The sequence below is a fragment of the Tachypleus tridentatus genome, chromosome 13 (genome assembly GCF_004210375.1).
Source record: "Tachypleus tridentatus isolate NWPU-2018 chromosome 13, ASM421037v1, whole genome shotgun sequence".
Lineage (NCBI taxonomy): Eukaryota > Metazoa > Arthropoda > Merostomata > Xiphosura > Limulidae > Tachypleus > Tachypleus tridentatus.
The window spans coordinates 69880241-69893239 of record NC_134837.1 but is presented as its reverse complement, the minus strand read 5'-3'; the positions used below and the strand labels follow the sequence as shown (position 1 = coordinate 69893239).

The 12999-nt window shown below is 33.1% G+C and overlaps 1 protein-coding gene across 3 annotated transcripts in view; it reads right to left on the bottom strand.

Moving 5' to 3' along the window:
- LOC143237289 (neurobeachin-like) overlaps positions 1-12999 on the bottom strand; it is a 210664-nt gene that overhangs the window by 91157 nt on the left and 106508 nt on the right. For all 3 annotated transcript variants that reach the window (XR_013019973.1, XM_076476365.1, XM_076476364.1), the window contains exons 32-34: positions 11630-11756; positions 8752-8860; positions 3668-3956 (exon numbers count right to left, since the gene is read on the bottom strand). Coding sequence is in view for 2 of the 3 variants with exons in the window: in XM_076476365.1 (XP_076332480.1) it covers positions 3668-3956; positions 8752-8860; positions 11630-11756 (525 nt within the window). In the remaining variant the exon portion in view is untranslated. The remainder of the gene's footprint in view (positions 1-3667; positions 3957-8751; positions 8861-11629; positions 11757-12999) is intronic.

Genomic DNA, 12999 nt, shown 5'->3' with positions numbered 1-12999 from the left:
TCAATCATGTCAGATTCTGTCACTGATTTTGCTTGGAATGCACGGCTTAGTTCCTCTAATGCAGCTGATGGATGCTGATCCATAAACAATCCTAAAACTGTCTTTCCTTTGTTAAACCTGTCCAGCAGACCTCATGCTTTCACTGCTACATCTGATTTTTCATTTGCTAATTCAGACAAAGAATCAACAATGTCACTGTAGTGATCATTAGCACATGTAATTGCAGATAGGCGGCACAACCAGCGTGTTGGACACAGTGGGCAGATGTATTTAACTGGACCATTGTGGCTGTCTGACGATACAATATTTTCAAAAATTGTCATGTATTTGTCTGACCTCTGAAGCAAGACACCAAGTTCATGTACCCACTGGATAGAATCTCGAACACATTCACAAGCTTCAACTGCAAGTTGCGTTATTAAATTACCCTTGTATGCTCCACAGTGAAAAAACAAAGCTGACGGTTGCTTCTCTTTTATTTTTGCCTGGCATCCACTGTACACACTACTCATGTTAGCAGCTCCATCATAAGTTTGTGATCTTAATCCTGACAGTGGTAAATTGAGTCTAGTCAGTACATCAAGTATAGTCGAGGATATTGTTTCACCAGTTGTGTTGGAAACATTGTACAAACCAAGAAATGTCTCATGGACGTCAAGGTTCTCATCTACATATCGTACACATATTGCTTCTTGTTCAGCACCTGTAACATCCTAAGTGTCATTAACCATTAATGCAAAAATTTCACTTTGCTGCACTTTGTGTGCTATGTTTGTCAGTATTTAATGGCTGAACTTCCTCCATTATTTCATTCTGAGCCTGAGGTGATGTGAATGTGGTTTTCTTTGACAAGTAGGCAGTCAACTCAGAATCTTCCTCTTCCAGAAGCTTCATTAACTGCAGGAAGTTTGCCTTATGTCCATGTAATGCTAAACCTTGACACAGTAAGAAATGTAAACTTCTGAATATTTTGGCTAGACTTCTTTTGCATTCTTCCTGCTGCTTCTTTTTTCCATCATGTAGATGAACAGTCACTGGAGTTACATCAAGTGAACCTTCTGGAGATATAGCAAATCTGTGCTGAGAGGAGGATTGGTGTTCGTTGAATTTCTGTTTTGCCTTTTCCAGTTGCAAAAAACTGGTGGATATGAAAATATACTCCACTGGCCTCTCCAATTTCCCTGTAAAAAGGCCTCTATTTTCCACCTTGGCATGATGAAAGCATATAACTTATTGAGTCTGACTGTCAAAGTGCAGCCATGGGAACTCATCAAACCACTTGCCCTGGAAGTTGATATTTTGAGATTTTGCTTTATCTTGTGGTATTAGATGAGCATCTGGATGATACGACTTTTCACACTGTATCTGTGGAGTGTCAGATTTTTCATTACTGCACAAACTTGTTTCACAACTATCTGGTGGTTCATGATGTGCAATAGTTGCACAAGCATTTTCAGACTCGTCCTCTGATAAACATGGTATTTCCTCTGTATGGCAAGTTTCTATTCCTTTGCTTGAGGTTGTTGGATTATCTGCATCTGCACTGTCACTAGTAACTGGCTTGCAGAACTGTCTAATATTGGAAAGTTTCAGACACTTGCTTGTCATAATTGGAATCTGTTTCCCAGATGACTCAACAAGCTAAAATAGTCTTTATAGAAAAGCTCTAACATACAAGGAACAAAGATAGAACAGAATGGAAGTAGGACTGAACTGTACAATGTATTTAAGTTGAACGCACGAACCTCATAGTGACTACCGAGCCAACTGATCGCCTGGGTATTACTGGGACAACAATGTGTGCTAGTTACAACACAAGTAATTGCTAGTTTCTCGAAAAATACTTAAACAATCACAAATATAGTATATTTCTGTTAAGCTCATCAAAAGGCAAACACGTTGTGATATAATGTCTATAAGCACGTCTATTAAATAAAAACACCTAAACAAAAACTAGCAATACAATTCGAGTAGAGGTTTCAGGTCATTGAAATCGCTCCTTTTGTGTTCTAATTATACAAGAAAATACAATATTTTTACTATCTATGATAAGAGAATATATTGTTCTTTTACCATAAAACACCAGCACTTTTTTAGAGGGCAGTGATAATCTGAAATTTCATGGATTAATGAGGGGCACAAACACAGATCTAAGGAGCCCTGTTGTAAAATAAAGGCTCAGACTAAGGCCACAAACACAGGTCTAATGAGCCCTGTTGTAAAATCGAGGCTCAGGCTAAAGGGAGCAGAGGGGGGCGATGTTGGGCGCATCTAGATCCGAGCGGCCTGAACCTGTCATTAACTGTACACTATGGTCAGCAGCTTCGGCAGCTAAGGAGAGTAAGGCATTCAACAATAAAACTTGCTAGACATGCATAAGAACAAATGGCATAGGAAAACCGTACAATATACACATAAGATTGATGCAGCTACAAGCTACAAATGGCTTGCCAGATCTAGATCACAGGAGTTTATGCTTGGGAGTAATATTTTCAAATTTCATGCTCTGTTCAATCTGTTGTGATGAAAATATTACTTAATGGTACACTACGTACAAGATGTAGGTAGATTCTGTGATAGTGCTTGCAAGCCTTGCATGTATACTTAAGGCCTACTGACTGATACTTATGAACTATCGCTTAGATCGAAAAGCTTAGAACTATGCCTATATTAAAGGTGTATATTTTGGCTACTGAATAAGCCTACATCTAGGCCTAATTATGTAATTCGATTGGTAAGAACACGAGAATCACAAGAATAAACACACAATTTGTAGGCCTGTGATGCAATAAAACAAATCAACAGACCAAACTGTAGCGGGGATGACTGTTTGCACCATACCCTCCACCTAAAATGAAGGGGGATATATCTTCCCATCCCCCCCAAGATCTATGCCCATGTGATACTGACACTACATTTATCTTGAATATTATGTTGTACTGATAACTCCTTAAACTATGTTGTCTTAGTTTATGTTCATCTCCACTCCTTTTAAATCTGGTATCAGTTCTACAAATGTTCAAATGTTGGTAAAATAACACAATGTGTTAATACCTTGGTTCTATGGTTTTAGAGTTGGCAGCAGCTCTATAAATGTTCAAATGTTGCTTAGATAGCATGAGTGTTAATACCTTGTTCTAGGGTTTTAAAGCTGGTAGCAGTATTATAAACATTCATATATTGCTAAAATAACACAAGTGTTAATATCTTGTTCTAGGGTGTTAAGTCTGGTAGCAGTTCTATAACCATTCTTATATTGCTAATAAAACACAAGTGTTATTATCTTGTTCTAGAGTGTTAAGTCTGGTAACAGTTCTATAAACATTCTTATATTACTGAAGTAACACAAGTGTTATTACCATGTTTCTAGGGTGTTGAGGCTGTTAGCAGTTCTAAAAAATGTTCTTATACTGTTGAAATAACACAAATGTTATTGACATGTTCTAGGGTGTTAAGGCTGTTAGCAGTTCTATAAATGTTCTTATACTGCTGAAATAACACAAGTGTTATTACCATGTTTCTAGGGTGTTAAGGCTGTTAGTAGTTCTAAAAAATGTTCTTATACTGTTGAAATAACACAAATGTTATTAACATGTTCTAGGGTGTTAAGGCTGTTAGCAGTTCTATAAATGTTCTTATACTGCTGAAATAACACAAGTGTTATTACCGTGTTCTAGGGCAGCTTTTAGGGTTGCTTCTGGATGACTGGAGCCACGTGGATTCTGTACTAATCGTTTCCGTCTTCTTGCATCATCTTCCCAAGAGTCTAATTTAAGGAATTCCCTCCAAGTGATGCTTTTTCTCCCCCATGCTCCATGTTTGTCAGTGAGGATGTTTAGTATTTTCTCAACAAGTTTTCCAGCAACTACACTGTCTCTTCGTCTTGCAGCAGTAATTAGATGGTCGCATATCTTTTCTTCTTCCTTTCTGTCAAGTACCGTCTGAGCACATAATGACTAAAAAGAAAAAAATGAATTACAAATATGATGATGAGACACACCAAAAAAACACAGTTACTGTATCATACCTATGTAAATGTAAGGGCTGCTCTCTGATGTTACCAATCTTTCTGGCAATTTCTTCTAAAATGTTTTTTTATTCTATTGTTATGGGTCATGGGTCAAAGGCCACATTATCACACTTGTAGTTTTCTATTCAAAATTTTATTGAACTACTATTTTATGAATTAACATCAATAAGTTTGGTACTGAATTGTATATTATATTTCAAATGTTAATTTCTTAATTTAAAAGAAAATATTAAAAGAACAGACATAATTACCAATTTGTGTGAGTTACATGATATGCTGAATACAGCACCAGTCCAAATTAAATCATGATATGCTGAATACAGCACCAGTCCAAATTAAATCATGATATGCTGAATACAGCACCCGTCCAAATTAAATGTTTGTAATGTGAAAATACTAAGTCCATAGTTTCATGTGAATCAGGAACTCAGATTACCAATAACAAGCTAGAATATAAAATAAGAGCCACATATTTTTATTCTATTTGCTGAGATATGGCTTGTGTACTGAATCAAACACAGTGGCCCTCTTCACTTCTTTCCATTTTTGGAAACAATACTTTACACACATTTGCTTCAGTATAAGACATGTGAATAAACAATCAACAGATTATAATTCTCCCAAGTGGTTTTCTCGGCCATTTTAATATGTTAGAAGCTGTTTCCTTCTTTTGATCCACAATATCAAGAAGGTAAGTTGTGACTTTAATCTGCTTGAAATTATATATATTTTTTTAAACCTAAATACAGCTTAGTTACTAAAATTGATACATTACAGTGGAATGCTACAGTACTGATATAATACTCTATGATTTTTTGGTTATTAAAGAGTTTATATAAAACCTAAAAAAACATATATTCTTAAATATTCCTCCTTGTGGGAAAGTTAAAAAGGCTTATCAACCTGTGTCAAACAGCAATGGAGTACAATGCTCATAGTTAGAAAAGATAATTAATTGCTTTACTTCTTTATTTTCCACTAGAGAACACACACTTATTTTTCAACCACATTAATTTGATACACCGCAACATTAAGCTCACTTATGAACAAAAGAAAACTAACCAAATAACATTTCTTACCCTCGAGATTACAAGAACCAATACACAATTTAAAACAGAAATCCACAGAAAAATCACCAATAATGGACAGCACATTCCCTGGGACTTATCACACAAAAAAACACAAAACTAAACATATTAAGAAACCAAATAAACACAGATACAAAACTATACTCACCTGATAAAATTAATGATGAAATCAACAAAATAAAAGAACACTTCATCAACATCAACAAATATCCTCCAAAAACTGTTGAAAAATTATATACACACATGTAGATCAACAACACAGTCAACAACAAACAAACAATAATAAATTCCAATAATAAATATAACACCTTGCACTGCTGTATACCATATATTTCCGATATCAGCCAAGAAATAACCAACATTTGGAAAAACTTAAAATAGAACATTCCAGTAAATACCATGTACAAAACTATAGTCCATTCTATGGAAAAACTACACTAACAAACATAACACCAACATAATTTATAAAATACAATGCAACAACTGAAAACACTTCTATATTGGAGAAGCAAGCAGAAAAATGAAAACCAGATTCATACAACACACACAAAAAAAAAAAAACAGTTTTGTACATTTTTGAGCAACAGAAGTCAAATAAATACAACATAAACATAGAAAACACCCAGATACTAAGTAGGAAACCAAATATAAACAAATGCAAAATTAAAGAAGCCCTACTTATACAACAACTAGAATCAAAATTAAACCAATATAAAAGAACACATTTATACCAAAACTAGTTAATAACCTAACGTCTTACTGCAATGTCTCCCTACAACCCTGTACCCATTTACACTTTTGTCCTAAGACGTGCACCCAGTAAAAGTCGGTTGCATATTCTGTTTGTTAACCTGCAGATGGCCTAAGAAGGTTGAAACATTGTTCTCTGCTTATCAACAAATGTGTTAATACCCATACCAGCCATTCTGATACATTTTTATTTCAAGTGGGTTTCCTGGCATCAAGACTGTATGAATACCAAATCCACACGTACTGGTGACACACACAGACTGTGTGAATACCAAATCCACATATACTGGTGACACACACAGACGGTATGAATACCAAATCTACATGTACTGGTGACACACACAGACTGTATGAATACCAAATCTACATGTACTGGTGACACACAGACTGTATGAATACCAAATCTACATGTACTGGTGACACACACAGACTGTATGAATACCAAATCCACATATACTGGTGACACACACAGACTGTATGAATACCAAATCCACATATACTGGTGACACACACAGACTGTATGAATACCAAATCTATATATATTGGCAAGACTTAACTGCATTTTATTCAAACGTAAGAATTGTTATTGCTACAACATAATAAAATATTTTTTATGACAAGAGTATCTTTCCTTGAAAAAGTGTAATAACAAAGATAAAAACGCAAACAATTTTGTAAACAGTTTGATTATTTTATATGTCAACAAATATTACATTACGATGTAACTGATGTTTTAGACAAATTGGCCAAGTGTGATTTACTGTTGAGGGAATAAAGTCTTGAATTCAAGACAGTAAATATACCTGATTTTGTTTCACAGCTAACCGTATACACTAGCTATGTGTGCTTTGCCATCTCATGGATCAAACTTCGAATTATAAAAGTTTGTATGGACTATGGTAAAAGTCACAAGCAAAACTTTACTTTGTCAGGTTTACAACAGATTTTACCTTCTCATGTGGAGAAATTTAACCATGTATTACATAAATCATGCACACATTCTACACTATTATCCACTCTAATAACACTCTTCCTTGTTTGGTAGTAGTCATGTATCATAAGAATTGGGATTATAAAGGTATGTACCATTATTCAGCATAGGTGTTTTGTTTTTCCAATTAAATTTTAATGCCCATACCAGCCGTCTTGAGAATACATTCTTTATTTACTGTTCTATATTTTAAGAAAAATAAATTTAACTTTTTATATGCAAAAACGGCTTGTTTGGGTTGAGAAAATATTTTACACAGAAGAGCGAACAACGTTTCGACCTTCTTCGGTCATCGTCAGGTTCACAAATTTAACTTTTATCTAAATAATAATAATCTATGTACATATATAATGTATAATAATTGAAACATGTGTGTGTGTTTTCTTTTTATAGCAAAGCCACATTAGGCTATCAGCTGAGTACACAAAGGGGAATCAAACCCTTGATTTTAGCAGTGTAGCACTATCCTAGCTGAGGACAGTTGAAATATGACTGTATAATACAAAATACCAGTCTATAAAAACACAGTTAAGAAATGGTCACTTTGTAAAGACTAAATAAAGGTCAGTTTTATATTACTGGATATGGTAATATGAGTGCACATGTGCAGAATCAATACAAGTTATGTAATGTTAGACAAGTACAACTGGAAGGTCAGTATAATAAAAATAATAAATACAAAACATTATGAGAATTAAGCTATTCAAACATTTGCATTTTTTTTGTTGCAATCTATAATCCTTCTAGAATGAAAAAATCATAATTTATATTTATTTCCTGATCTTTTTATGGTAGTTACAAGGTCAGTCAAATTGACAGACCCCACATAGTTAGGGATGAAAAAAATAACTGATGAAATATAAAGTCTTAATAAAAACAAACACCTGAAATGTATTTAGAAGGTTTTAAAAATTGCACAAATAATACTTGTGACTTTAAAAAAAAGTATTTTTTTCAATTATAATGTGAAAATCATAATGAACACAGACTAGTAATGAAACAGGCTAGATATTTTCACAAACAAATCTTTTGCAAAAATACTATATTAAAAAGTCTGATTTTTGTGTATGAATAGATTTTCCATCTTAACTGAAAGTCTGCCAAATCTTGTGAAGATATACATACTGCATCAAAGGTTATATTATAAATACATAATATGTGCAAATGTGTATACAAACCTATGTACAGTACACTGTGCCCATCTTAAAAGGGTAAAGCATGATATAACATTACATGGTAGTCAGTGTTGGCATATGAAACTACTGAGAAGACAGGAATTTAATATAAAAACATGTTCCTGAAGCAAGATATAACAGCAATGGTAGCCAGTACTGACAGTAATAGTTTCCATGGTCAATAAATATTTCAATTTAAAATTATTTTTTTAAATTCCTTATGAACAAGGCTACTAAAATGAGCAGAGCATTCTATATAATTAGGTTTGTAATAAAAACTTATTTCAGAAGTACCCTGTCAGTTTATAAACAGAGTTATCTTACAATGACAAGCTATATTCAACAGAAAATCTCACATTAAAAATGTCCGCTGTTAAAATATTACAAAGGTTTTTCAACATGAACTTATTATAAAAAAATTGTCACAAACATGCCTTAAACAATTAACAATAGAGACTTACACCCACTAAGGACATCTTTTTAATCACTGTAATTCATAAAAACTCCACAACAAATTAATGATATCAGTTGGATGTTCGGTTAGCATATAAATGTATGATTATAACTTTATGTTTTACATCTGACTCACTGAAAGGTGGACAAAACACAAGTTAAATGTAGCCAGACAGCTGAGGTCTCAAACTCTGGTGCACTGAATATTTTACACTGTTTATAATGCACATACAAACATGTAAAAGTACAACATGATATTCTTACTTCAAACTCAGCGTGTTTCAAAACATCATCAGCCCTCATTCTATTCAGGATGAACTCAGCCTCATTAGCAACTCGAACAATGTGGTCTTTCATTGAATGAGACAACAACCTGAAAATTAGTTATTTTAAGGATATACAAAAATTTGGAAATCACATTAAAAAACTAAAATGAATATAAACCATACCATTATTAATGGATTACAAAAGTTATCACAGCAGAATTTTAATCAACTCATTCTTAATATTATATAAGCATTGAGATGGATAATTATGTATCAATAATATCTGGACACACATGCAAAATACTAAGATATATATCCAAATTAATATCACAGAAACACAATATATACAAATACATAACCTCATGTATGCAATACATAAAATAAAGATATATAACCACATGTACACAATACATAAAGATATTAACCACATGCACACAATACACTGCTGGCCAAATTCTTAAGACCAATGAACATAAAGAAAAAATATGCATTTTGTATTGTTAGACTCAACCACTTATTTGAGTAGAGCTTTGAAAGATGAAAATAAGAAAAGGGAAAATAAAAATAAAAAACTTTTTTTTAGAATTTAATAGGGAAAATGTGAACACTAATGAAATTAGCCTAAATACTAGCTGGTCAAAATTTTAAGACCATACCAAAAAGAAGTCCTAAACAGGGAAGGAAATGCCCAACAAGAGGTCTCAGTAGTGAGTTGCATAGCTATCATTGCAAATAACTTCAAACATTTGCTTTGGTATGATAGATATAAGCATTTGCAGAAGGTGGCTGGAATGTTATTCCAAGTGGTGAAGATGGCTTCACGAAGATTATGCACTGTTTAGAATTGACATCCATTTCTATGGACTTCCCTTGCCATCCACCCCCAAACATTTTCAATGGGGTTTAGTTCGGACAAACATGCTGGATGGTCCAAAAGAATCATGTTATTCGCCATGAAAAAAGTACTTTGTCCTGTGGGCATTGTGGATTGCAGCATTGTCCTGCTGAAAGATCCAGTCATTTCCACATAAGCAAGGGCCTTCAGTCAATAAGGATTCTCTCTCCAATATGCTAATATTGCCAGCTGCTGTTTGACGCCCCTGTATAACCTGAAGCTCCATTGTTCCAAGGAAGGAGAAAGCACCCCAGATGACAATGGAACCTCCTTTACTGTATTATGTAGAAAATGTCTCTTGTGGGATATCCTTATTGTGCCAGTAATGTTGGAAGCCATATAGACCATCTAGGTTAAATTTTTTCTCATCAGAGAACAAAACCTTCTTCCATTTTTCTATGTCCCATGTTTGGTGCTTCTCAGCAAAGTTTAACCGAGCTCTTTTGTGGTGTGGAGGGAGGTGTGGACCTTGAAAACGTTTACAGTTTTTAAAGCCTTTCTCTCGTAGATGCCATCTTATTCTTCTTGAGCTGCATTCTGTGTCCATAAGGGCCTTAACCTGGTTTGATGACTGGCTGGTATCTTGCCAGACAAACCATCGAATCCTCCTGCTCAACGCTGGCAAAATTTTCTTGGGCCGACCACTTGAAATTCTCGTTCCGTATCCCTCAGGGTCTTTTAAGAAATTTACAACAGCAGTTTTACTATGTCCAATCTCACCAGCGATGGCACGTTGAGAGAGACCTTGCTTTTGCAGCTCGACAATTCTGCCACGTTCAAACTCTGTCAACTTTTTAGGCTTTGCCATGTTTTTACCCAATGTAACACAGGAGATGTCAGTGGGAGATACTGATAATGCTAATGCTTGATCACAAATGACTAAATGTCTTTACATGTTTACTGATTAATGCTCATTTTAGTATGGTTTTAAACTTTTGACCAGCTAGTATTTAGGCTAATTTCATAGTGTTCACATTTTCCCTATTAAATGCTAAAAAAGCTTTTTATTTTTATTTTCCCTTTTCTTATTTTCATCTTTCAAAGCTCTACTCAAATAAGTGGTCGAGTCTAACAATGCAAAATGAATATTTTTTCTTTATGTTCGTTGGCCTTAAGATTTTGGCCAGCAGTGTACATTAAGATATATAACCACACATACACAATAGCTATAGGCATATAACCAAAGAAACACAAATATACACAGACAAAATTATTTAACCATGTATATACAATGATATATAGCCATGTATACAAATTTATTTGAACTATATATACAACACAATGATATCTAACTATATACGCATGATACCTAACTACGTGTATTGAACCACGTTTAAGCAATAATATCAAGTCATGTACACAAACATTTCACATTGTTTACACATTATGTGTAGCCAGTTATGTACATTAATATCTAACCATGTATAGTAATATCTAGTCATGTAGGCATATTTATATCAACTATATATACATACATACATAATAATATTTTACATGGTATAGACAATAATACCTAGACATGCATCCACAATGATACCTAACCACATATACACAAACATGTATGTATAGATAATAATACTGAACCAATAATACTGTTTAGACAAGGATATCTAATCATGTATAAAAAATATCTAACCATGTATAGGTAATGTCTAAATCTTTTCAAAGCTACCAACCCATGTACATATAATATCTAACCACATATACACATTTATATGTATGTGCACACAATTACATCTAAACATGTATAGATAATAACTTCAAACCATGTACACATATTTATAACTATGTGCACACAATATCTATGTGGAGACAATAATATCTAAACATGTATACATAAAAATATCAAACCATGTATAAACAGTAATATCATGTAAGCATGATAATATCAAACCACATAAACAAAAAATAAAAAAACCATTACACATACACACTGTCATCAAACAAATGTACATATCATTTGTGGATAATTTTATCTTACCTTCCTTCATTGATAAGCTCTATAAAAGCTAGACCTGCATGTTTCTGTAGAGAATTCTGCCATTCCTGGGAACAAAGTAGCATCACAAGCTCGACTACTGATGTACTGTTTTTAAATGTTGCAAGACCTGATAAAATACAATATTCTAGTTACTACAAACATATTGTTTTTAAATGTTGCAAAACCTGATAAAATACAATATTCTAGTTACTACAAACATATTGTTTTTAAATGTTGCATGACCTGGAAAAATACAATATTCTAGTAACTAACATACTGTTTTAAAATGTTGAAAGACCTGGTAAAACACAATATTCTAGTTATTACAAGCATACTGTTTTTAAATGTTGCAAGACTTGATAAAATACAATATTCTAGTTACTACCAACATACTGTTTTAAAATGCTGAAAGACCAGGTAAAACACAATATTCTAGTTACGACAAACATATTGTTTTTAAATGTTGCAAGACCTGATAAAATACAATATTCTAGTTACTACCAACATACTGTTTTTAAATTTTGCAAGACCTGGAAAAATACAATATTCTAGTTATTACAAACATATTGTTTTTAAATGTTGCAAGACCTCATAAAATACAATATTCTAGTTACTACCAACATACTGTTTTTAAATGTTGAAAGACCTGGTAAAATACAATATTCCAGTTACTCACAACATACTGTTTTTAAATGTTGAAAGACCTGGTAAAATACAATATTCCAGTTACTAACAACATACTGTTTTTAAATGTTGTAAGACCTGGTAAAATACAATATTCCAGTTACTAACAACATACTGTTTTTAAATGTTGTAAGACCTGGTAAAATACAATATTCTAGTTACTATCAACATACTGATTTTAAATGTTGCAAGATCTGATAAAATACAATATTCCAGTTAACACAAACATACTGTTTTTAAATGTTGCAAGACCTGATAAAATACAATATTCCAGTTACTACCAACATACTGTTTTCAAATGTTGAAAGACCTGGTAATATACAATATTCCAGTTACTATCAACACACTGATTTTTAAATGTTGAAAGACCTGATAAAACACAATATTCCAGTTACTAACAACATACTGTTTTTAAATGTTGCAAGACCTGGTAAAATACAATATTCTAGTTACTATCAACATACTGATATTTCAAATGTTGAAAGACTTGGTAAAATATGTTCAGTACAGAAACTGAAATCACCATTCAGTGAATTTAAGCACTCTCAACCTTTGAGTTATATACAAGTCAAATTATTATGGTCATGCTCTTTTTAAATGTTGTCAGACATAATAAGCAACCCTAAAATTATAACCAAAGAAATGGTTTTAAATGTTGCTAGGCCTGGTAATTAAAGAAACCCTAA